Below are 26,376 nucleotides of genomic sequence, written 5' to 3'. Positions count from 1 at the left end.
TTAGGACAATCGCCCGATAGCCCCACTGCCAAGCCCAACCTGACCATGCCAGAGCCAGAGCCCAGGCAAACAGAGCCAGAGCTGCCTGCACACAATTTTTATTTTTATTTTACCCCAAATCCAGGACATTTGCTTTAAAATGTAAAATTCCCCCTGGATGGGCATGTAGGATCCTCAAAAGAGGACATGTGCAGGAATTCCCAGACACATGGCAACCCTACTACAACCCTAGTTTGTTTTTTAAAGTAAAACAATAACAACCTCTTTTATCCCATTTCTTTAAAGGCTATGTCTGCTGTACTTTGTTGTGGCCCTGTTGCAGATAATGTAGGTCTCTCATCAGACGGCTATTTGTATAAATGGCTGGATAATATTTTGGATTCGCAGGATAAGAAGGTAATGTATAAGCACCAGTGACCTTAAAAAGAGTGGTTTGTAGTCAGATAATCTGTGGCTGAGATTTCAGGAACCTGCAAAATGTATAGTTCCTTCTCTTGCCACACTAAAATTAGTCCGGCAAATTTAAAGATCAGTTACCGTATTTTTCGCTCTATTGGACGCAGTTTTTCCCCTCAAAAAATTGAGGGGAAATGTGTGTGCGTCCTATGGAGCAAATGCAGGCTTGTGCCATAGCCGCGCGCAACCCCTCCGGCAGGGAGAGGCTGCACGGGGCTATGGCTTCTTTAGCCCTGCGCAGCGTCAAGGAGAGGCTGCACGGGGCTGAAGGGGAAGCCAAAACAGTGAGCGGGATGGATCCCACTCGCTGCCTTGCCTTCTTCCATAGCTGCGCGCAACCCCTCCGGCAAGGAGAGGCTGCACGGGGCTATGGATTCTTTAGCCCCACGCAGCCTCTCCCAGGAGGGAGAGGCTGCACGGGGCTGAAGGGGAAGGCAAAACAGCGAGCGGGATGGATCCCGCTCGCTGCCTTGCCTTCTTCCATAGCTGCGCGCAACCCCTCTGGCAGGGAGAGGTTGTGTGCAGCCTGTACGCTGCTCTTTGGGGCTGGGGGGGGAAATATTTTTTTCTTGATTCCCCCCCCCCTTAAAACTGGGTGCGCCCTATGGTCCGGTGCGCCCAATGGTGCGAAAAATACGGTAGATCTGCTAAGAGAGTTAAAGAACAATGGAGGGGGGTGTCAGCTATAATTTATTAATGTAAAAGTTAACATCCTTACAATATCAATTCATCTAACCACTGACTTGACATTGGAAAAGGCAAAACCCTTTTGTAAATTAATTCCAGAAACCTTTATTATCAGTCTACTTATTTTTAAAAGCTTTACTGCTGGAAATGGGTAGATAAAATTTCTGTAGTTCTTGTTCAGTTAATAACTTAAAACTGTTGGTTGCAACTCTTGAGTTTTTTTCTTGTATTGTTTTTAGGTTCATCAGCTTGGCTGTGAGGCAGTTATGTTGCTGTTGGAACTCAACCCCGACCAGAGTAACCTCATGTACTGGGCTGTAGATCGCTGTTATACAGGCTCTAAGCGGGTAGCAGCTGGATGCTTTAAAGCCATAGCCAGTGTATTCCAAAACAGGTATTAGATAAAGTTACTGCGCGGGGGGGGGGGGGGATCAGTTAAGATGGATGTTACTATTTTTAAAATGTTAATTTGCTTGTTCATTTTAAGCATCTCAAAGTGGTTTGTGCTTCATTTTCTTTGCAGGGATTACCAATGTGACACAGTTACTCTTCTCAATCTTATATTATTTAAAGCGGCTGACTCTTCTAGGGCTATCTACGAAGTTGCTATGCAGCTCTTACAGGTATGTAGGAAAGGCTTTTAGAAAATTAAGATCTATAAGTGTTTGAGATTGATTATTTATAATATTGTTGCATAATGTTAACAAGTTAACAAATATCAGTATTCCGACCCCGGCCTAATACAAGATGTCCGATTGGTATTCTATGAATGAACAGTGTTTATTGTTTAAAATAATATTCTTTGTGGTTGAATTAATATCCCAAGGCAATTTTTTGTACATCTTATTTTTCTAGATTTTAGAGCCGAAGATGTTTCGCTATGCTCATAAACTTGAGGTTCAAAGAACAGATGGGATATTGGGCCAGCCTTCGCCTTTGCCACATTTGTACTCTGTGTCCTATTATCAACTTTCTGAAGAATTAGCAAGGACATACCCAGAATTAACACTTGCAATATTTTCAGGTATATTAGAACATTTGCCGATGCTAGGATGTTTGTTTTTAGGAAACGTTAAACTTATCTGAATACATTTTACTGTGCTTTCAAGCTCTCTTTGACTTTCTTTATTGTTAAAAGTAGTCTTACTGATTTCTGATAGCGTAGCACAGTCCTAATTGTGCATTATTTTAGTGTAGCAAGTCATTGGCCTGCTTTGAAGTGAAACTCATGCCTCAACTTAACAAGCAAGATAAGATTTGAGGATTCTCCCTTTGGTCTCTAATTGGTATTTGGCTTTGAGCAAAGGCAGGAAATGAAGATTCGAAGGAGTGAGTGAGCACCAACAATTTCCCTTATTTCAGTGTTTCCTGCCTTCGATCTATAAGGAGTATCAAATCCTGACACTTAAGAAGGAAGGCTTTTAATGGTAACACAAATTATTCCTTTTGCCCATGTGCACAGTCCCTTTGATCATCCTGTTTCATTCAATTTGGGAAACTTATTACTAGCTTATTACTTATAGACTTCTGGTTTAATTGTGGGTCACACAAAGGAGCTGTGTGTTGGGATACTGCCAGGGAGACAAAGTCCATCTTGACCCCCAAGTCGTCTCCGGATGTCCATTGATCTTCCGTAGACACGCAGTATCAGCAATTAGCGACAGGAGCTCCAGAAATAGCTTGCCCCATTCCAGAGCTCTTGCACACTCTTATCAGCAGATAATGCACAGCAAAAGATGCACCCAGGAGAGCATTATATAGAAGTTTATTCAGCGTTGATCAGAACAAAGAAAAACGTGACTGCCTGCTTGAGAGTTTCCGGCAGAGAGAGAGAATCGAAAGCAAAGACATAACATAAACATCCTGTGAAACAGGAAATACGCAGACTCTGTGACTCAAAGCCTGCTCCCTTTTAAGGTGGAACGGAAATATCCTAACACTGTGTGTATGGTCAAATGCTTTTTTATATCTCTCAGCCTGTTAAGTCAATGTTTGATTGTCTAAAGCACAAGCCCTTGTACTTTCCCACTAGTTTTGCACAGCTGCCTTTTCTCTCTAGAGGCAGGAATTCATACAAATGAGACCGCATCTTTTTTCATATGACCATGACTGTTGATCTAAGCCTCCTTCCAGTATGAGTAAAGCACATAATTCTCCTTACTGCTTCTGTTCAGTCTAGTAGTTCACATTTTTCAGCATGGGTTTCTGCAGTTAAGAAAACGAACAAAAATGCATCTTTTCTCATAACACACAGATTTGTTTGTCTTTTAATTATTGAATATAGAGGTAAGCCAGAGAATTCAAATGGCACACCCATCTGGAAGACAGGTGATGCTACACTATCTGCTACCGTGGATGAATAATATTGAATTGGTGGATCTGAAACCTTTGCCCACAATTCGGCGACAAGATGAAGATGAAGAGGATTCCTTGAAAGATAGAGAGCTGATGGTGAACAGCAGGCGCTGGCTAAGAGGCGAAGGTTGGGGATCACCACAGGCTTCTGCTTTGGTTTTAAACAACCTCATGTATATGACAGCAAAGGTAAACTAAAGGGTTGGGTCTTAAGTGGATTTTCCATTTTGAGGTGATACACTTGCTAGTAGGAATGCTAGTACTGGATACTGAACTTCACTGTGTAACTCAAATCACTGATGTTTCACACTTTCAATTGCAAAATTGTTCTAAAAGTTACAGAGGAGTCGCAATAGGCTCCTCTTAGTATAGCATAGTGCTGCTAATTTGCATGGTGAGCTATCTCCCAGTGGTTCAAGCTTAGGGACCCATCCTTCCCCCACCTAAACCACTATATATGATTTTCTTTCTCCATCCAAGACAGGTTGACTGCTCAGGAGCACATCTAGCTTGTCTGGGCTAAACTTCAATTTGTTTGCCTTTATCTAGATTCAGAACGTGGATTTAGATAGAAAGGGTGGGGAGATAAGCACAGATATGCTTTTGCATGCACACCCCATTTTGGGCTACCCTTAGAATCATAGAATCATAGAGTTGGAAGAGACCACAAGGGCCATCGAGTCCAACCCCCTGCCAAGCAGGAAACACCATCAGAGCACTCCTGACATATGGTTGTCAAGCCTCCGCTTAAAGACCTCCAAAGAAGGAGACTCCACCACACTCCTTGGCAGCAAATTCCACTGTCGAACAGCTCTTACTGTCAGGAAGTTCTTCCTAATGTTTAGATGGAATCTTCTTTCTTGTAGTTTGGATCCATTGCTCCGTGTCCGCTTCTCTGGAGCAGCAGAAAACAACCTTTCTCCCTCCTCCATGTGACATCCCTTCATATATTTGAACATGGCTATCATATCACCCCTTAACCTCCTCTTCTCCAGGCTAAACATGCCCAGCTCCCTTAGCCGTTCCTCATAAGGCATCGTTTCCAGGCCTTTGACCATTTTGGTTGCCCTCCTCTGGACACGTTCCAGTTTGTCAGTGTCCTTCTTGAACTGTGGTGCCCAGAACTGGACACAGTACTCCAGGTGAGGTCTGACCAGAGCAGAATACAGTGGCACTATTACTTCCCTTGATCTAGATGCTATACTCCTATTGATGCAGCCCAGAATTGCATTGGCTTTTTTAGCTGCCGCGTCACACTGTTGGCTCATGTCAAGTTTCTGGTCAACCAAGACTCCTAGATCCTTTTCCCATGTACTTTTGACTCCTTTTGCTGCTGTCTTCTCAGTGTGCCAAAATATGCCAGAACTTTTTCAGTTGAACCATCATTTCCAGTTTCATTCACATTGGAAAAACTGGTTACCAGCTTTGAAACATGCCAGAAACTATAATTACGGTTTGAATGCTACAGGAAACTATGGTTATCTGAAGATTTCTGGGTTTAATTGTGGTGCACTAAGGGCAGAAGAAGGTGTGTGCACAGGAAAGGCTCAGGTTTGGAAGCCAGGACAGGGCAAACAATGACATTGTGAAATTTAACACACTTAATACTGATGGTTGTTTGTTAAACAAGCTTCAGAGTCCTAGAAATGTTTGTGGGTTTAAGTTGGTTAAATGAAGCTTATCGTTTCTTTTACTGTTGACTTTGAAACATATCTCATACTAAATTATTTTCTTCAGGTAGATACACAAACACTCATATATGAATGAGATTGTTGAACTTGTTGGAAATGAATGTCTCAACATTGTTTTCTAGTATGGTGATGAAGTGGCATGGTCAGAAATTGAGAACGTCTGGATTACTCTAGCAGACAGTTGGCCAAAGAATTTGAAAATAATTCTGCATTTTTTGATCAGCATTTGTGGAGTGAACAGTGAACCTAGCCTCTTGCCTTACGTAAGTGACACTGAAGCTCTTTGTTATGTCCCTGTTTCACTTAAGAATAACTTCTAAGGGATAATTTTTTGACAGAGAACAGCTGGGTTCAAATCTGTGCTTGACCAAAGCTCACCTTCAGGTACTTTCTCTCTCACACATAGTCCAATCTCCCTCGTATAGTGGTTGTAAAAATAAAATGGGATAACTCTGTGTAGCCCTTTGGAGGAGGAGAAAAATACTTCCAGAATGTATTTCCTTTATGAGAATGTAATCCATAACCCTTTGAAGTCAATTACAAAATTGCCATTGATTGACCCTTCCATGAAATATTGCAGTACAACATCAAAGGCTGAAATAATGTTTGCGTATAACATTTTAAAACTTAAGTGTAATAATAATATTCAATCACTTTGATGTAAAGAAGAAATCTTTGATATTGATTATACGTGTGGAGTTTTATTTAGGTTTTTGTTCTTATTTTGTTCTCTTTATATTGAACACATCCTTTAATATTAAAGAGAATGAAAAATATTCAGTTGCTATAAGATGTTTTAAGACAAGGAAGATTAACGTTTTGGGGGCTAATGGCCACGTTGACCCATGGGCAACCCTTGGAGTCACATATAAAAGCGGACATGTCAAGTCTTCTACACTATATAAAATCATTGTGTTTCAATCCTAATTTCAGTTTTTAAACGTTTTCTTCTTTAAAGTTTAAAGCAGAATTTTCAGGAAGGTCTTAGGTGCAGTCACAGGAGCTTTTTGGCATCACAGAATCACAGCAAGGGATCTGCAGGTGTAGTCAGTAAAAAAGCAAAAATGGGAGGACTGGAGTCCCCCCAAAAACCTTTGGCATCAAAGTGAAGGACCTAGAGGAGCAGTCAGTAAAACATGGGAAAAAAGAAATGCAATGAGCATATTTAAGGGATGCTTGGAAGCTCATAAAAACTTTTTGGGGCATCACAGGAGCAGTCTGTAAAAAATAAAGTTAATTGTATGTTTTTTATTTTGAAAAGTGGAATTTGGAGACGACAAAAAATTAGGCATCATAGGAGGGAACCTACTGGGGAAATCAATAACTTTTTAAAAAACCACACCCTAGAATAATTACAATGACATCTTAGGGGGCTTCTGGGGGGCACAAAACCTTTTCAGGGGCAAGATACATCCCCCAGGCCATGTGCTAGCCACCCCTGGTTTAAGATCTATGTGTGCTGGTGGGGCAGTATTTATGTAATTTGACTGCCAATATAAAACATAAATGTTATCCTAACTTATTATTTATACCCAAGCAATGTCAGACTTCATGTTTAGTGATTTGTTTGAATGGCAGGTGAAGAAAGTCATTGTTTACCTGGGTAGAGATAAAACCATGCAGCTTTTGGAAGAGCTGGTGACTGAGTTGCAGCTTACTGATCCAGTCAGTTCTGGAGTCACTCATATGGATAATCCACCATATTATCGCATCACTTCCAGTTACAAAATCCCTTCTGTCACCTCAGGTGAGGGTATGAATTTAACCACTCATTTGCTGTACTTAAGTGGATATATTTGGGATTGATTGATTAATTGATTGATTTTATATACCACCCTATATCCGCAGGTCTCACTGTTAGGTAAAAAGCCTGGTATAAATTTGTACATTATTTAAGTATGAAGCTTCATTTTAACCTTTTTTTAAAAAAATCTGAATTGTTAAATACCTGTGTTATGAACAATGGAGGGAAAATACTTGTTTGGGAGGAGTTTGGGTGACATGAATAGTTTACCTGGTGCTGCCTCCCTCACCATTTCAAAGAACTGGGGAAGGGAGAAGATGAGCTCTAGATGCAGCGCTATTTCAAAATAATGTTTGGAAGCTTTGAAAGATCAACGACAGCAGATAAGCATTAGCTCTTCTCTTTGTCCCTAAAAATGTGTATTAAAAAAATTCAGGAACAGGATCACTGAAATTTATTTATTGCATTTATTTGCAAACTCAGTCACAAACAATTTCAAAGGTTTGCCATGTTATATTGTGCCCGGGGGTGGAATGGGGTGGGGATTTCAAGAACAACAAATCCAAAGCACATCTGGGGATGCACATCTAGCTGCATGGCTCCTTGCATCTTTCATTTGCACAGGCTTGAAAAGTAGAGTTCATATGCAGATAAAAACAAAGTACTAGGTCAGGATGTTTAAGTAACTTCCATAATTCATGTACATCTCACAAGTTTTTCATCCTAAATACGCTGTTACTTCAAATTTCAGGAACCACTTCCAGTAGCAATACAATGGTGGCGCCCACTGATGGTAATCCTGACATTAAGCATGCAAAAGATAGCATTGATGAAAAGTAAGTAGTACCTCAAAGAATAACAGTACTGGGAACTGGAATAAAAATAAGCCTTTTTTATTACAAAAAATGTAGCCAGTCAAGGCACAGTTTTTTAAAATGGCTTGTTGCGGGTCCCTTAGTAGAATGTGGAGGTTGAAGGGGGATGGTTGTAAATTATGAGACATAATGTTGAATAATTATGTATACAGTGGTACCTCGCAAGACGAAAAACTCACAAGACAAAAGAGTTTTTCGTTTTTTGAGTTGCTTTGCAAGACGAATTTCCCTATGGGCTTGCTTTGCAAGACGAAAACGTCTTGCGCCTTTTTTTAAAAACCGTCAATGCATTCCTATGGGAAACCGTCAATGCACAGTGGTGCTTCGCAAGACGAAAAAACTCGTAGAACGAAAAAACTCGCAGAATGAATTAATTTCGTCTTGCGAGGCACCACTATTATATATCGACCTTGAACAAAAGATGACAGTGCTACATTTTAAGAAACAAATGTATATCTCTAGTTGACACCATTATTTTTATTCCTTTAGCTATGTACATCTAGATATCTACAGTGGACTAAACAGCAATCTGAACCGCCAACACCACAGGCTAGAATCTCGTTATAGCAGCAGTTCTGGAGGATCATATGAAGAAGAGAAAAGTAAAAATAATAATTTTACAGTCTCCTTAGTAATGCATGTTTTAATTACGTACATGAACAGTGTCAGCTGAAAGAGTTTATGGCAAAAATGGTTGTTTTTGCTGGATCCAGACACCGGATTCCTCTGATATGGGATGACGCCTCTGGGGGTGACAGGCAGGGTCTTAAACAGCCTACTGCCACTTATCTGGGGGGAGGGGAGCCTCTCCCCTCCCCAGACCAATCCTGTCTATGGTTGGAACAGGTTGAGTACAACTTCCTCTCTTTTGTAAAAGGAACGCGGGTGGCGCTGTGGTCTAAACCACTGAGCCTCTTGGGCTTGCCGATCAGAAGGTTGGCAGTTCAAATCTGTGTGATGGGCTGTGCTCCCGTTGCTCTGTCCCAGCTTCTGCCAACCTAGCAGTTCGAAAGCACGCCAGTGCAAGTAGCTAAATAGGTACCACTGTGGTGGGAAGGTAAATGGTGTGACCATGCACTCTGGTTTCCATCATGGTGTTCCGTTGTGCCAGAAGTGGTTTAGTCATGCCAGCCACATGACCCAGAAAGCTGTCTGTGGACAAACACCGGCTCCCTTGGCCTGAAAAGTGAGATGAGCACCGCACCCCATGGTTGCCTTTGATCGGACTTAACCATCCAGGGGTCCTTTACCTTTACCTTTATTTTACTCTCTTTTGTGGAAAGCCATTGGAATCAATTTTTTTTAAATTGCCCTGTTGTTGAATGTACGGATTTTCTTCCTGTGCCATTTTTACATTTCTCTTCTTTGCTTGTGACGGGTTCTTTTTTCATCAGTGTCAGGCTTTCATGGTAATAGCTTCCAGAAACACATGGGAACATCCTTCCATGCGATCAGCTCAGAACATATAATAGGTTTGTGTGTGGTGGGGGGAGAGAAACTGTCATGTATGAAGCAACTTTTGGAATGCAGAACAGTATTGGGAATTGTATGGAATGCAATGGTACTGCATGCATATTTGAAAAGAACCTGTTTCTGCTAACATGAATGCATTAAACTGAACTCTAATATCAACTATAAAATGAATACTTTTGATAGGCGATTCAATGCCACTGTACTCAAACTGGCGGCTGAAAGTGATGGAGCACAATGAAGGGGAGCCTTTACCATTTCCACCTTCAGGGGGCTGTTGGTCACCGCTGGTAGATTATTTGCCTGAAACAACCTCCCCAGGCATGTCTCTTCATAGGTAAGCAATAAAAGTAAATGGAAACAATGCAAGTTCCTTTTAATATTCAGCGTGCATGTCACAATTGCCCCTTCCCGAAGAGATGGGAAGGTCAGCTGTTTGTGCCTTACACAGGAGGAATGGTTAGTATCCGATATTTTTAATTATGGTCTTTGTAGGGGAAAAGTTTCAACCCATGCTTCTTGAGTCTCTCTGCCTTTGGGGTCACATTGCCAAAGTAGTAGTAGTAGTAAGTAGTAGTAGTAGTAGCAGCAGCAATAGTAGTAATTTATTATTTATACCCTGCCCATCTGGCTGGGTTTCCCCAGCCGCTTTGGGCAGCTTCCAACAAAATATTAAAGATACAATAAAACATCAAACATTAAAAACTTCCCTAAACAGGGCTGCCTTCAGATGTCTTCTAAAAGCCAGATAGATGTTTATTTCCTTGACATCTGATGGGAGGGCTTTCCACAGGGTGGGCGCCATGACCGAGAAGTTCCATTTTCCAAAGCAGAGGGCCTATTGTCTTGTTACTATCTTGGGGAAATCTCACCCAGGAAGACTCTCAGGTTGCAGGTGGTTCCTCAGCTCCAAATGGCTTTCTGCAATGAGGCCTTTTGCTCTAACTTTTGTTTTCCCAAATGTATGGTGGAAGTAAAAATTCGGGTTGACCTGTCCTTTGACAAAGCTAGGTCTGAATTCTTGTCAATCAACAACTAATAATCATTATAGAGGCTTCATGTTCAGAGTTATTGGTACTTCTGTATACTCATTCCTAGGTCTGTACAGCATGAGAGAACCCTTGAATTATTCACCTGAGAGGACTTCCCAAATGCATCTGCCTAACCACTGTTGGAAACAATTCCCTTGTTCTGATTTTGGGTGGATTTTTGGTCTATTTTTGCAGGGCTGCTCTTAGCGTTAAGATGTTAGTGACCACCAACGTTCTGAGTATCCCTCCTGTCTGAAAGAGTAGTAACAATAGTTGTGTACTAAACCTTCCTTTACAAGTTTTTGATTCTGTATTGCCTCGGCACTGAACATGATCAGAAAATTGAATTCAGATTTGCTTCCTAAATAGAAGCAGTTAAGCTGTGGCACGGTCATATTAAGGCATACTTCATATTCAAATGTTGTCTGTATCATCATAACTAATACTTTTAAAGTCAATTTTCCTGAAAGAATCAGATTTGTTTTGACTGGTGGTAGCTTTATATGAAATAGTAATAATGTAACTAGACTACTATCAACGTTTCATTTAAAAGTATTGCACCTTAAAAAGAAACTGCTTCTTCATTCTGTTCTTTTAACCTTACCAATTGTTTTTGCTTGTAGGTGTAACATAGCAGTGATTTTGTTGACTGACTTGATAATTGACCACAGTGTGAAGGTTGACTGGGGAACCTACCTGCACCTCTTGCTTCATGCAGTTTTTATAGGTAATGACATCTTTATTAAAACTGAGAGACAATGTTAGCTCATCGTTTTGTGCTCTTGCCTTTTAATCACTACAAAAGAGGTGGCTTATCTATGTTAAAGTAAGACAACTCTGCCAATCGGAGGTAAAGCACAAATTTTGAAACGGAGTAGCCAAGGATCACAAGGGGAGAACTCTTGTTTTTATATTGCATAAAAATATTTGTAGTTTGAAAACACATATTTAAAACTCCTGCGCATTGTATACATTATAATAATGAATGAGAGATTATATACGTCACTGACTCCCCCCCCCCCCCCATGGTAGACCTCTTGATACGTTTAGTGTAGCAAACTCGCATTTAAATTACAATAGTACAAAAGATCATAAGGGTGATGTCATTGTTGCTGTGGTACATCTAACATTAACTTTATTGCTTACAGGACTTGATCACCACCATCCTGAAGTATACGAACACTGTAAACGCCTCCTATTGCATTTATTGATAGCGATGGGCTCTAACAGTAATGTCCAGTCTGTGGCTTCTGTCCTTCTCAGGAACAGGGAGTTTAATGAACCCCGGGTGCTCACTGTCAAACAAACAGCACATTTGGATTACATATTCACAGGTACATTAAATGAATTAAATATTTCTGAAGAAATATTGCAACATTATATTGTGATGAAGTTAAAGTGTTATACTGCCAATGACACCATACACTTTAGCCATTGAAAATAAAAGCTCTTTCCCACCGGTGCATAGCTGGTTGATGAAGGTGCATTATCCGTTAAGAAGGGATAGTGCCTCTGGTGGGAGGACACATGGTCTCCTTCTAGGGTTTACCCACCTTTGGTCCACTCCCTGCACTGAGCTTTCACCTATGGCTCCTAGAAGCTGTCAGCATGCGACAGTGGCCACACCCCGGGAAACGGCTTCGACTGGCCGGCTAAACCAGGTGAAAATAGCCGATGGGTCTCAAACCTTCAGTGAGATGGGGACTTAGAATCATAGAATCATAGAGGTGGAAGAGACCACAAGGGCCATCGAGTCCAACCCCCTACCAAGCAGGAAACACCATCAGAGCACTCCTGACATATGGTTGTCAAGCCTCTGCTTAAAGACCTCCAAAGAAGGAGACTCCACCACACTCCTTGGCAGCAAATTCCACTGTCGAACAGCTCTTATTGTCAGGAAGTTCTTCCTAATGTTTAGGTGGAATCTTCTTTCTTGTAGTTTGGATCCATTGCTCCGTGTCCGCTTCTCTGGAGCAGCAGAAAACAACCTTTCTCCCTCCTCTATGTGACAAACTTTTATATATTTGAACATGGCTATCATATCACCCCTTAACCTCCTCTTCTCCCGGCTAAACATGCCCAGCTCCCTTAGCCGTTCCTCATAAGGCATCGTTTCCAGGCTTTTGACCATTTTGGTTGCCCTCCTCTGGACACGTTCCACTTCTGACTTCCTCTTCGTCAGAAGACAGGCTCTGGCACATTGAGCAGATGAGACCAACAGTGGATCCAACGGTCAAGAAGGGGGTTTCTGCACATGCTGTAGAGGGCAGTGAGGAGCAGATGGGTCTTGTCAACTGAGGAAGGTATCCCATCTAGGAGAAGGAAATGAGCCTAGGCAAGCCTTGGGGTTGTATGCCCCTCTGTCTCCTCTTTTCCTCCTGCATAGTGGAGAGAGGATTAATTTTGTTCCTGCAGAATGGATCAGGGTGAGAGCAACGGGCAAAGCATGTATAGGCTGGTACCAAATCGGGGGAGAAGATCTCTCTCCAGACCCCTCCAAGGCTTCATAATATCCCCACCAGTTGGGCGCTCTCTATTACTTTCCAGCAGATGGCAGCACTTTGTCATACAATATAATCACAAAGAGTAGTTGATCTCACAAAAATAGTTGGTTTTGTTGTTTCTATTTTTATTAAATTGCGCTTCTAACATCTGTTAGTAACAACTTGTGAAGACGCATTATTTTGCTCAAAAATTCCCTAACCCATTAAATTAAATCCTGCTAGTGCCAAATTCCTGCTTTTTTAAATACTGTTTTGCTGTTTTTTGTTTCTTTCTGTTTATATGACACTGATTTATTGTTTTCTGTTGTATTTTTGTATCACTTTTAGAGATTTTTAATATTAAGCTGCTAAAAATGCTTTCAATTGAATGAATTAATAAAGTAGATCCTGACTGCCATTTTACTGTATGGGAACTCATTTTTTCTTTCTATAATTAGGTGTGAATGATTTTATACCGGATCACCAGCCCTCCCCAATGACAGACTCAGGGCTCAGTTCAAGTTCTACCTCTTCTAGCATCAGTTTAGGAAATACCAGTGCTGCCATTTCTCATATGCATAGCACCATCCTCAGTGAAGTTGACATTTCAGGAGAGCAAGAGGAGAAAATGAAATCACTTATGGAGTTTATTACTTCAAGGTAACATTTAAAAGTCGGCTGCTGTTACTTATCTGTATGAAAATACACGCATGCAATGTTTTCAGTCCCATTGTGAATGCAAAGAGAAAAAGGCAAATAGGCTTGTGCTTTAACATCAGAGCTTTCAGGAGGTACAGTATGGTTTAAAGCTCTTGCATTGAGTAGTGATCAGTTTGGCTAACCTATCTTGCTTTGTAGGAGGACTTATGCTATTAGAAAGCTACTAAGTATATTATATTTATCTTTCATAAGTAAAGCCCTTCATAGGTGGTTTTGGGTTTTTTTGGCAGCCTTACTGGTATGTTTCCCCACCTTGAATTTCTCATACAATCTTAGAATTCTGTTCTTCTCTGAAGTGTTGATAAACACTTCCTAGGACCAAAAGAAAATCCAGGTGGTGTTTAGAAATGTCGCAGTATAATTTCTGACAAGAAGGCTTTACACGTCTTCAGAATTGCTGTATACTTGTTAACAGCGACTGCATTTTATATTGGAAATTGCTTGTGGGTAAAACGGGAAGCCTTCCACCTTTATGCTGAATGTTCCTAATATTTCTGAGAAATGAGATTTGGGCTTGGTTTATTTGTTACTCCTAGGAAACGAGGACCACTTTGGAACCATGAAGATGTTTCAGCAAAGAATCCAAGCATAAAGAGCGCTGAGCAGTTAACTGTATTCCTAAAGCATGTTGTTTCTGCATTTAAACAGTCAAGTTCAGGTATGGTTGAAAAAGCTGAAGTATGGTACAGTATTCAGTAAATTCAGTAAAAGAACATTCCTTAAAAATAAATACCGTACAGCTCCTATATAAGAAAATATATGCCCCACAGAGAACCCTACGGTCTTCAAATAAAAACATCCTGAAGGTCCCAGGCCTCAGAGAGGTTAGGCTGGCCTCAACTAGAGCCGGGGCTTTCTCGGCTGCGGCTCCAATCTGGTGGAACGCTCTGTCACAAGAGACTAGGGCCCTGCGGGACCTGACATCTTTCTGCAGAGCCTGCAAGACAGAGTTGTTCCACCAGGCCTTTGGTCAGGGCCCAGCCTGACTCCCTCCTCTGGCAACCTGCACAGAATTTTGCTTAACGGTTGCCATTAATTTGATTTTAATTAATTTTATAATGGACTGTTTTTAGAATGTTGGATTATTTGATTGTTTGATTATTTAATTGTTGTTAGCCGCCCTGAGCCCGGCTTCGGCTGGGGAGGGCGGGATATAAATAAAATTTATTATTATTATTATTATTATTATTATTATTAATGTTCAGATATACATTCGCACCTTGTTTTGTGACTGGGATCCCTTCCGTAGCCCCGGCTGCTAGCTGAAAAGGACGCAGGGCAAAGCTCTGTGTCTGCGCATGCGCGAGTGGCAAACCCGGAAGTAACCCATTCCAGTACTTCTGGGTTTGCTGCGGACGTTCGCTGAAGCAGACACTAGACAAGGTGGACATTCACGGAGATATTACTGTATATGTTTAATTTCCCCTAGTATTCAGGGGAATGAAGGCAGAATGGGGAATATTGGGTTTATTGAAGAATATATATCTAGTAAGTACAACCATCTTGTTGCTACTGAGGATGCGTAATCTGTGTTTCTTGCCATCTCCCTCCTGTGCAACTCTGACCCTGGCTTCAAGCTTTGAGAATAAGGTATCACTCACTGTTTGCAAATGTCTACACAGCCTATGGCTGCCCGTAAAGCCTGCTTGTGAACTCAGAATCCTTCCTGAACCTCGGTCCTCACTCCACATTCTTACTACTAACTTTATCTTACAGTTGGATTTCAGTTAGAGCACCATCTCAGCGAAGTTGCTCTGCAAACTGCACTTTCTTGCTCCTCTCGGCATTATGCTGGAAGATCCTTTCAGATTTTCAGAGCACTGAAGCAACCTCTTTCTGCAGCCACACTTTCTGACATTCTATCTAGGCTTGTAGAAACCGTTGGAGATGCAGGAGAAGAAGCTCAGGTATTTGCATTTATTGTTTCTTTTGGATCAGTTTTAAAGAGTACAGTAGTGCCCCGCAAGACGAAATTAATTCGTTCTGCGAGTTTTTTCGTTCTACGAGTTTTTTCGACTAGCGAAGCACCAATGTGTATTGACGGTTTCCCATAGGAATGCATTGGCGTTTTTTTAAAAAAAGGCGCAAGACGTTTCGTCTTGCGAAGCAAGCCCACAGGGAAATCCGTCTTGCGAAGCAACTCAGAAAACGGAAAACCCTTTCGTCTAGCGAGTTTTTCGTCTTGCGAGGCATTCGTCTTGCGGGGTACCACTGTACCTTTTTTCCTTGTTCACTTATTACTTGATGGTGTAAATATGCGATTTACCAGATGTTTGAAACAGGCCTAAGTTTCCTTCAGACAGAAATACGACTCTGTAAGGTAAAGGCCCAGTTTGCGCATCACACTAAACTGTGGTATAGGAAGCTGCACATAAGCAGAAATGAGACTTAGAGCTCACGCTCCTTTGCTCCCCTCTTCTCCTCCTAAACAGATTGGGGGGAGAACTTCAGCAGCTTTTAGTTCTCAGGAGCGAGAGAGTCTAAAGTGTGCTAAAGGAGGATAAAAAGATTGCACAGAAGATGAATGAATTCTTTGTTTCTGTCTTCACAGTGGAAGATAGAAGGCAGATCCCAGCAACTGAATTAACTTTTGCAGGAAGGAAATCTGAAGAACTGAGGCAGATAGTAGGGAAAAGAGTTGACGTTCTAGAACAGGAGTCAGCAACCTTTTTCAGCTGTGGGCCGGTCCACTGTCCCTCAGACCATGTGGTGGGCTGGACTATATTTTGGGGGAAAATATGAACGAATTCTTATGCGGCCCAGTCGTCTTCTCAATCTGACTTGCGGATGGTCTGGGAATCAGTGTGTTTTTACATGAGTAGAATGTGTCCTTTTATTTAAAATGCATCTCTGGGTTATTTGTGGGGCATAGGAATTTGTTCATATATTTTTTTCAAAATATAGTCTGGCCCACCACATGGTCTGAGGGACAGTGGACCGGCCCACGGCTGAAAAAGGTTGCTGACCCCTGATCTAGAGTTGGGGTGAGCAGTGAGATGGCCATGTTTGCTGAGGATACTACAGTAGTACCTTGGTTCTCAAACTTAATCCGCTGCGGAAGTCTGTTCCAAAACCAAAGCATTCCAAAACCAAGGTGCACTTTCCCATAGAAAGTAATGCAAAATGGATTAATCCATTCCAGACTTTTAAAAACACCCCCTAAAACAGCAATTTAACATGAATTTTACTATCTAATGAGACCATTGATCCATAAAATGAAAGCAATAAACAATGTACTGCAGTCACACAGTCAATCAATCAGTAGCTGAACTGGGTTCCACACAGTCACAAAAAACAGAACAAAAAAGTTGCAAAAACACAACATAAATAGCAAAAACAGACAGACCTTAGCATAACACTCAAAACGGAAGTGTGGCATTCAAATCGGAAGCATAACACTCAAAACGGAGCATGTTCGGCTTCTGAAAAAAGTTTGCAAACTGGAACACTTACTTCCGGGTTTGCAGTGTTTGGGTTCCAAGTTGTTTGAGAACCAAGGTGTTTGAGAACCAAGGTACCACTGTATATTGTTCAGGTCCAAAGGTGGGAGAAGGGGCTATCAAACACCACCAACTACCTAGGAGGGGAATACCCAACCCTGAGACCTACAAGGACTCCTTATCTCACTAAATCATGGTTTGGTGTGACATGTGACCCAATGTTCTGCACATCCTAAATGGATGAGAGAATGGCAGATGGATTCACATCTAACTGAAGAACATAAGAAGAACTTGCTGGATCAGGCCAATGGCCCATCTAGTCCAGCATCCTGTGGGAAACCAGATACCTGTGGGAAAGCTGCAAGCCAGATTTAAGCACAAGAGCACTCTCCCCTCTGGGTTCTCAGTACCAAAAAATAAAGTCAGAGATGCTGTGCAATCTCAGTTTCTAGCAAAGGAAGAAATATACAGTGGTGCCCCGCAAGACGGAAAACCCACTAGACGAAAGGGTTTTCCGTTTTGGAGGTGCTTCGCAGGACGAATTTCTCTACGGGCTTGCTTCGCAAGACAAAAATGTCTTGCGATTCCTGGGGGTTTTTTTCCGCTCCCCACCCCCTTTTTCTAAGACACTAAGCTGCTAATAGCCTTTTAGCAGCTAATCTGCTAATCCCTTAAGCCTTTAATAGCCGCTAATAGCCGCTAAACCGCTAATAGCGCTAATCCGCTAATGGGGAAAAAACCGCTAGACGAAGAGACTCGCGGAACGGATTCTTTTCGTCTTGCGAGGCACCACTGTACATTGTTGATAAAATATATCATATGCAAGGGGCTTTACTTTCTGTCATCTGTCTCTAGCACTAATTTTCTCTCCCTCCCCTTACAGGGTTTTGTCATAGAACTACTTCTCACCTTGGAGTCAGCTGTTGATACACTAGCAGACACCATGAAGCATTATGATCTTCTCGCTGCGCTTTCCCAGTAAGAATTGCTGGTAGTTTACTTTTGTTTGTTTCTGAAATGTTTCTTGCAACATCTTGGGTATGAAATTGCTTTGTAATGGATAGGGAAGGGATGCATGGGTCCTGAAGTTGACTGTCGTGGTTGCAGAGAGAAGTTGAAAAAAACCCAAACCTATCTACTTGCAGACCCAAAAATGAATGGAATTGTTGACCAAACTGTTGGTTGGGGGACTGTTTAACACAGCTTGCCACACACAATTCCCTTTCCTTTCCACTGAGTAAAGTACTCTGAAGTGTGCAAAAACCGACTGAAGCTGGCATGATTGATACACATAAACCATAAGCTCGTAAATTCGGAATGTAGGACTTACAGTGAAATCCGATGCATATATACTCACAAGTAAGGCCCATTGTTTTTCAAAGGATGTAGGTACATATGCTTAAGTTTGATGCTTTTATCATTCAGAGTGCATCCAAACACATATATACAAAAAAAAACTGATTTCTCTCCCCCCTGGTCTTTTCTGCAGTGGCCCCACATTTTTGGAACTCCTTTCCCCAAGAGCTTTGTAAAGCTTTTCTTCAGTTGTTTTTAACAAGGCCCTGAAGACTTGCTTTAATTCTTTCAAGCCTTTTCGTAATTGGCTTGTGGTGTATATTGCAAAATTTGGTTTGAATTATATACTGTATTCAGTTTAGTGTTTTTTAAAATATCCGTCCGGATGCTTTAGTTGAGATTCCTGCATTGCAAGGGGTTGGACCAGATGACCCTGAGGGTCTCTTCCATCTCTGCAATTTCATGATTCTGTAAGGCACCTCATGAGGATTTTATCTGAAAAGATGGGATATAAATATTTTAAAGAAAAATTGAATTCTGCCAAGCCACCTGAAAAACAGTTCTAGAAGGTCAAAGACGCTCCAGAGGAGGATCTGATAGAATACAGTGAGCTAGAATGGGAGATGGGCGTCATACATGATCCCCATAAACATTCATGTGTTTCTTCTGTTTGTGCATGAGGATTTTGGAGCTCTCTGAATAGAGAAATGTCTAGATTACCAGTGTTTCATGGTGATCTGAAGAAATTAGCATTTTTCTGTCCTGTGCTGAAGCTCTAATTAGACCTGCTAGTGTTTAAAATGTTAGGAGTAAAGTTTGGTTGTTCTGTTCAAGACTAGAAACATGCAGTTTATTCTATTATCATCAAGCAAGCAAAAGAACCGGATTGTACAAGGTTGCTCATTCAGTATCTGAAATTAAAGGATGTTAACCTCCCTTTTTTTTTTTTTTCTTGACGCGGGTGGCGCTGTGGGTTAAAGCCTCAGCACCTAGGACTTGCCGATCGAAAGGTCGGTGGTTCGAATCCCCGCGGCGGGGTGCGCTCCCGTTGTTCGGTCTTAGCGCCTGCCAACCTAGCAGTTCGAAAGCACCCTCGGGTGCAAGTAGATAAATAGGGACCGCTTACCAGCGGGAAGGTAAACGGCGTTCTGTGTGCTGCGCTGGCTCGCCAGCTCGCAGTTTGTCACGCTGGCCACGTGACCCGGAAGTGTCTTCGGACAGCGCTGGCTCCCGGCCTTTAGAGTGAGATGAGCGCACAACCCTAGAGTCTGGCAAGACTGGCCCGTACGGGCAGGGGTACCATTACCTTTACCTTTAACCTCCCTTTTTTAGTGCCATGTGAGTGTGGAATGTGACTCTTAACGTGCCATATTCTCTTTTCATTTCAGCGCTTCATACTACGATCCACTATTGGGAAACAAATACGCAGCAAACAGGAAAAGCACTGGTCAGATAAACCTAAGCACAAGTCCCATTAGCAGTGGCAACTTTTTAGGCTATTATAGTAACATGAGAAGCAACTCTTTGAGACTGAGTCTAATAGTTGACCGGAAGAGTGATCGTCGCAGGAGCAACACACTGGATATAATGGATGGAAGGATAAATCATCCCAACAGCTTGGCAAGGACTAGAAGCCTTTCCTCCCTGAGAGAGGGAGGAATGCACGATGTGCAGCCCACTACTGATCCGATGAACCTGATGGCGACCATATTTTGGATTGCCGCGTCTTTGCTAGAATCAGATTATGAATATGAATACCTCCTGGCTCTCAGGCTGCTCAACAAACTTCTTGTTCACTTGCCTCTGGATAAATCTGAGAGTAGAGAAAAGATTGAGAAGATGCAGAGTAAATTAAAATGGAATAACTTTCCAGGCCTTCAGCAGCTGTTCCTGAAAGGTTTCACCTCCGTTTCTACGCAGGAAATGACTGTTCACTTGCTCAGCAAACTTATCACAGTCTCCAAACATACGTTGGTGGATCCCTCCCAGTTAGCAGGTACACTTTTAAAATGTAAATGTACAGAGCCACGCTGTACTGAACTGTGAAGCTAATTAATTGTGAGTTGTAATTGAGGAACTGTGTAAAACTGACTTGAAAAAAACAAAAGATGCACTATAAAAGAAGAGTTCATAACAGTGCAGAGGAAAAGGATACCCGAACTAGTTTAAGACTATATTCCCTTGTCACTCCGCTCACCAACCTGCATCTCCCTGACTCTGTTTCCTTCCCCAAAACTGCAGTGTGTCCTTTCTTCTTCAGCTCACAGTATCTCACCCCACGAAGGGCAGAATATCTCCTCTCACCTCCCAGAATACGCTCTCTCCCACCCACAGTTTCTTACCAAAAGGCAGCGATATCTCTCCTCCTCTCCACCGCTCCCCAGTTTCTTTGCTCTCTCTTTCTCCTCCTTCCATCCTGCTCCTCCTGAGGTGACCCATTTGGACACTGAGGTCGATTCCTGCAAGGGTCAGTCTGTGTGCTTCTTACTTCCCTTAGCAGCTCAGACAATCACCATGACAACAGTCCACTGTCCACCTCTCGCTTTAAAGGCAGTACAGTGGTACCTCGGGTTACATATGCTTCAGGTTACATACGCTTCAGGTTACACACTCCGCTAACACAGAAATAGCGCTTCAGGTTAAGAACTTTGCTTGAGGATAAGAACAGAAATTGGACGGCGCGGCGGCAGCAGGAGGCCCCATTAGCTAAAGTGGTGCTTCAGGTTAAGAACAGTTTCAGGTTAAGAACAGACCTCCGGAACGAATTAAGTACTTAACCCGCGGTACCACTGTATGCTTCTGAAGACCAGTTGCCGGACCCGGCAGGAGAAAAGAGTGCTGTTGCCCTCAGGTCCTGCTTGCCCACTTCCCATAAGCATCTGGGCAGCCACAGTAAGAACAGGATGCTAGACTAAATGGGCCACTGGCATGATCCAGCAGGCTCGTCTTAGCTTTTGTAACAGACAAATATTATACAGAGAGACCTTGTAATAATGGCATGATATAGTAGATTTCTCAGAGAATTAAGTTTCATACTTAGTGGTTTTAGATAGCTTTTCCGGGTCAGAATTCTTGGAGAAAGTGGTCAGAAAACACCGGGAATGTTTTTGTACAGATAAATTATGCTTCATATTTTTCCGTGCAGGATTTCCTCTTAACATCTTGTGTTTATTGCCTCATCTAATCCAACATTTTGATAACCCGACTCAGTTCTGTAAAGAAACAGCCGACAGAATAGCCAAGGTATGTAGCAGACTGACACCGTTCAGAAAATTACTTTTGGCTTCCATAGTGAAGGCAGAGATGGAAATGTGATTAAACATCTGCTTTTACTAATGAGCTATTTGTTCTCCAATATGTTGGCAAGGCAGGGAGGGGTGAGGCAGTAATAGTCTGCCTGAATGAATGATAGAACACTTGGGAAACCACATTAAATGAGGTGCCAAAGTGTAATTAAATTTCTTCCCAAAGGGCATATTTATTCTTAAAATAGTCAAAGGGGGGAGAAGTGTTTCCTTGAGTTTGTTAGTCAAACTTTATGCAAATATCACAAAACCAAGAACAATTCCGAAGTTTATCTAGGGAAGCTGAGTTATTCAAACTGACTATTGCAGTTCAAGCTTAAAATTTTAGAGATGCATAATGGTGATAATATGTTATGCAACAATTCAACCATGGTAGTTCAGACTGCTTTGTATAATAAAAGTAGGCCTGATTGTTATGTTAATGTGGCCATGTGGTGGAGCACTTTTTTATTGAGGGTGTGGCGGACTGGGTGGGAGAGAAATCACACCATCAGCTCTTGGAAATAATGTGCAAGACAAACATTGTAGAGGATGCACTAGATAAATAACTGAATGATTTGATAGTTGATGCTACAGTGCAAACTCTTGTTTGATGACCGATATATTTCTGATACAATCCATTTCATTGGATATAAACCTAGAAGTAGCCTTTATGATTTGGTTTTCTAACAGTATTGCTGCATACCAGCAGTCTTACAGATTTTCATAGTAACGTCCTCAGTTTTATTGACCATAAGCTTATTATAAGGCCTCACTTTTTTAAAATTCAAAAACTATACTTAAAAAGTGTTCACTTAACAAAATATTTTTGTCTTTCATAGGTTTGTGCAGAGGAGAAGTCCCCAACGCTTGCTAATTTGGCTCATATGATGAGTTTATACAGTACACACAGTTATTCCAGAGACTGTTCTAACTGGATTAATGTTGTGTGTAGATACTTGCATGACTCCTTCTCAGAAACTACTTTTAATCTTATAACATACCTTGCGGAGGTAATGAAATAATATATCATTTTACATTATTTAAAGTGTCTCTCTCAATGGTGCTATACCAGGGGTGGCCAACTCCCAAGAGGCAGCGATCAAAGTTGTTGGGTCAAAGTTGTTGAGTTTTTTCAGGGAGGAGGTAAAATGTTGAGCTTTTTTAGGGGAGCCACGGCTTCTTTGGGGGGAGCCAATGATCTACCAGTGATCTACTGGAGACGTCCAGTGATCTACCTGTTTGACATGCCTGTGCTATACTATTTCCCACTTAAATAAAGCTGAACATTTTTTCCTTTCATAGATAAATGTCAAATAGGTTTGGGGTAAGGGATTTTCTTCTTGTGTAAGAGATTGATCTACTCCAATGTGGTTCTTGTTGTTGACTTGGCAATGCAATGAAACAGCTTATCTCCCTTCCGGTTTCATGATTTGGAAAGAGACAGGGACCCTGCTATCCACAGAAAGTCCAGAATGACTGTTCCTTCATCTTCTTCCCCCTCCCCTTACCTGGAACCCTGTGTCACTTTATTCATTTTATATTTGTAACATTTCTATGCCACCTTTTTCTCCAAGGAGCTCAAGATAGAGCTCCTCACAATAACCTTGTGAGGTAGTTTAGGCTGAGAGTGAGTGACTAGCCCAAGGTTACCCAGTGAGCTTCATGGCTGATTGGGAATTTGAACCCTAATGTCACCGGTCACAGTCATTGGACTCTTAGCTAGTTGTAACTGTGGATGGGTTGGTGTTGCTGTGCTCTCCACCTGACCATCATCTGGCTGAGTCTGCAGCAGCATACTGAGATGGAGAGTAGAAGAGATGCAGTGGCATCAAATTTAGGGTGATACAAATTCTAGTCCTCTGCTCCTGCCACTGGATTTGCATGGATCTCCCCTACAGAAACACCTGTGCTTCAGATCTCAAGCAGACAGGTTTCCCGGTGGGTAAATTCTGTGAGTTTCCCTTTTAAGGTAACAGGTTGGAGCTACTTAAAAAAAATATTGGACTTGGAAAATACAGTTTAGCTCAATAGTTTTCTGTTTCCAGTATCAGAATTCTTTTACATTGAAAAAAGTCACATAATCAAAACTACAAATTAAAGCAAATTTCTGCTATTTTGAAGACAACAGATCAAATCAGTTTTTATACATTTGTTTTTAGCTGCTAGAGAAAGGTCTATCCAGCATGCAGCAATCTTTACTGCAAATCATTTACAGCCTTTTGAGTCACATTGACCTGTCTGCAGCACCAGTGAAGCAGTTCAATTTGGAAATTATAAAAATCATTGGTAAATATGTTCAGGTGAGTGTTTTGAAGTACCTAATCTGAAAATGTGTATAACTATATATTTTCACTGATATTTTGCGCTTACTCAGACCAAAGATGCTAGATAGAATTTTCTAGTGAACAATGGGGGGCCCAGTTCTATTTTATCAATGCCTGTTTTTTATTCATTTTATTTATTCCCATAAAGCATCTCTGTAGTAATATTGTATGTATATTCTAAATTATCTGATAATATTTGGGACACTACAGATAACATGTGCACAGATATAATCTGTACAATTTTTCAGCTGTGAGAGATGTGCAAATTGGCTTCCCAAACACAACTCTGGAAAAGGAATACTGTATGCATAAATCCACATTCACTAGGTCATTGAAGAGACACTGAAGTTAAAAGCATGCTTGAATTATTTCCTGTGTTGCCATTTCTCATATAGATAAAGCTACTGAAGTTGTTGTGATGAAATCTGAGTGCATTGCTTTATTAGATAGCACACACATCAACTTGTGCCCCAGTAACTTATTCATTGTTTTACATTTAGAAACATAGCTTTCAAGATTTCATTGAAAATACAATCCCTGGGAGTTATTTAGGCTTTTTGCAGAAGTGTTGTTGTTGTTGTTGTTGTTAAGAATGCCTGGAGCATACAGTTATTTCAGAATACATTTTACCAATTTTATCCTTTACCTTTGAACTACAGCACAACAAATGCCTTAATCCTAATTAACCAGGAAAAATGGTTAGTGTCTATCTCCGTGCATTTTTGGCCATTGATAGATAAGCACTTAAGTTATTGTATTCTTGTCAGGAAACATTAAGCAAAGTAGATGATCAATGTAGTTGGAGATCTTATAGCCTGCCACCTGTTCCTTTCACCTCTAACCTTTCTTATGGAAGATTAAGGGACCTTTTGCTTCATTGGCTATATTTTTAATCAATACTTCAGCTAGATAAAAGGCTGGTAATCTGCATATTGTTGATATTAAAGGCTAAGTTGATTAAGTGAAGTAGGAAAAATGTGGGTGCCAGCTGTTCTTGGTAAGAAGAAAAATATAAATATATAAATTTATGGGCAGTGATTTAAAGAATACTGAACAATGTTTTGATATATGAATATCAAGCTACTCAGTTCTGAATTTACAGCTCTGAAGGAGAGTGTCCTACTTCAGTCAATCATATCTGAGCTTAATAAGACAAACTATGAATGAATCTTTTGTCCATTTGCACAGCCTGTTCACTGCCCAATTTGTGTAAGCTGCAATTAAACCAGAAGGGTCATTGTTTTAGTATCCTGGCTTGTGTCAAAGTTAGTAACAGTATTTCTCCATTTCTTCTGAATTGGAAAACTATGGTTAATTAGACACTTCCTGGTTTAATCATGGCTTAATCAAAGGGGTTCCACCTATTAGCAGAAGGCTTGTTGATATCAGTTTATTAAGCCCATACATGATAATCAGAATCTGCACAGTATGTGATAGGCATTTGTTTGTGTGTGCTTGTTGGTTGTGATAAGGCATGCTGTGATAAAAGGTTCTAGTTTTTAATACTTTTTGTCAACCTCAAGTTGAAGTCTTTACAATTGTAGGATTCAAAAATACTGCAACAACTTAAAAGCAAGCCCCTTTGTTTTTCTTTTATTTTCTCTTTCTCTCACTACATGATTTCTGCTTTTTCCTTTCCTTTTACTGACCTCTCAATCAGATGAATCCACTGTTTAGAGGCTTATCACAATGAAATTAAGGAGAATGCACTTAGCCTAGAGTCTTCCTGTTGTGCTCTCTTGTCTTGATTGCGCCTAGAAAAGTTGAAGTCTGACCCCATGTGAACTAGTATACTCATTTCTAAATCACACCAAGACAACTGAAGCAGCCATTCTAGCAAAATAAAAACCACTTATTCCATCTGTCATGTTGTGAGCATACTGTTACATTAACAAATCGGATGATTTAAAAATGACTATAGAAGTTTCTTGGATTCTAACATAGCATACGAAGTGCTAGACATTATAGCATACACAGTGGATATTCTCCAACATTTCCAGTAGTAGATGGCAAACTACCGTATCTTAAGGTTCCTAGTCATATACTTAATATGAGGTAAGGTCTACTGACCTGTTTCATAAATTGAATATTTTAACTTCATTTCTCTAGAAGTATATTAATACATTTTTCCTCAATCTTTTAATGACTAATGCAGATCATGTTCACATTTAAAGGTGAGGTTAGTCAATTTCTTATAATTCTGTTTTTACCGACATTAACTGCAATATGTATGCTCTTTTTCTTCCCCTGTTAGAGTCCATACTGGAAGGAAGCCCTTAATATTTTGAAACTGGTGGTATCTCGATCGGCAAGTCTTGTGGTACCTAATGATATTCCAAAGTCTTACGGTGGCGACATAAGCTCTCCTGAAATCTCATTTACAAAAATATTTAACAATGTCTCCAAAGAACTACCAGGGAAAACGTTAGATTTTCATTTTGACATTTCAGAGGTAAGGGCATATTGAATATAACATCTCTGTGCTTAGAATTTTGTCTTGGCCTGTATTTTGTAAAA

General features: G+C 41.0%; 2 protein-coding genes across 16 annotated transcripts in view; both read left to right on the top strand.

The window, feature by feature from the left end:
• LOC310685618 (uncharacterized protein) overlaps nucleotides 1–26,376 on the top strand; it is an 850,221-nt gene that overhangs the window by 333,438 nt on the left and 490,407 nt on the right. The window lies entirely within an intron of this gene.
• The window catches only part of FRYL (FRY like transcription coactivator), a 144,310-nt gene that overhangs the window by 91,753 nt on the left and 26,181 nt on the right, over nucleotides 1–26,376 (top strand). For all 14 annotated transcript variants that reach the window (XR_014515334.1, XM_083457763.1, XM_083457761.1 and 11 more), the window contains 21 exons: nucleotides 286–396; nucleotides 1,383–1,537; nucleotides 1,667–1,766; nucleotides 1,999–2,167; nucleotides 3,428–3,687; nucleotides 5,312–5,452; nucleotides 6,768–6,936; nucleotides 7,685–7,769; nucleotides 8,298–8,410; nucleotides 9,465–9,615; nucleotides 10,933–11,036; nucleotides 11,458–11,643; nucleotides 13,251–13,452; nucleotides 14,049–14,170; nucleotides 15,229–15,419; nucleotides 17,836–17,930; nucleotides 19,637–20,244; nucleotides 21,394–21,491; nucleotides 22,375–22,545; nucleotides 23,695–23,835; nucleotides 26,114–26,311. Coding sequence is in view for 13 of the 14 variants with exons in the window: in XM_083457763.1 (XP_083313889.1) it covers nucleotides 286–396; nucleotides 1,383–1,537; nucleotides 1,667–1,766; nucleotides 1,999–2,167; nucleotides 3,428–3,687; nucleotides 5,312–5,452; nucleotides 6,768–6,936; nucleotides 7,685–7,769; nucleotides 8,298–8,410; nucleotides 9,465–9,615; nucleotides 10,933–11,036; nucleotides 11,458–11,643; nucleotides 13,251–13,452; nucleotides 14,049–14,170; nucleotides 15,229–15,419; nucleotides 17,836–17,930; nucleotides 19,637–20,244; nucleotides 21,394–21,491; nucleotides 22,375–22,545; nucleotides 23,695–23,835; nucleotides 26,114–26,311 (3,570 nt within the window). In the remaining variant the exon portion in view is untranslated. The remainder of the gene's footprint in view (nucleotides 1–285; nucleotides 397–1,382; nucleotides 1,538–1,666; nucleotides 1,767–1,998; nucleotides 2,168–3,427; nucleotides 3,688–5,311; nucleotides 5,453–6,767; nucleotides 6,937–7,684; nucleotides 7,770–8,297; nucleotides 8,411–9,464; nucleotides 9,616–10,932; nucleotides 11,037–11,457; nucleotides 11,644–13,250; nucleotides 13,453–14,048; nucleotides 14,171–15,228; nucleotides 15,420–17,835; nucleotides 17,931–19,636; nucleotides 20,245–21,393; nucleotides 21,492–22,374; nucleotides 22,546–23,694; nucleotides 23,836–26,113; nucleotides 26,312–26,376) is intronic.

Source organism: Podarcis tiliguerta, assembly GCF_965153285.1.
Source record: "Podarcis tiliguerta genome assembly, chromosome: 9".
NCBI lineage: Eukaryota > Metazoa > Chordata > Lepidosauria > Squamata > Lacertidae > Podarcis > Podarcis tiliguerta.
Note: the sequence above shows the minus strand (reverse complement) of the source record. Positions and strands in the feature narration are given on the sequence as shown.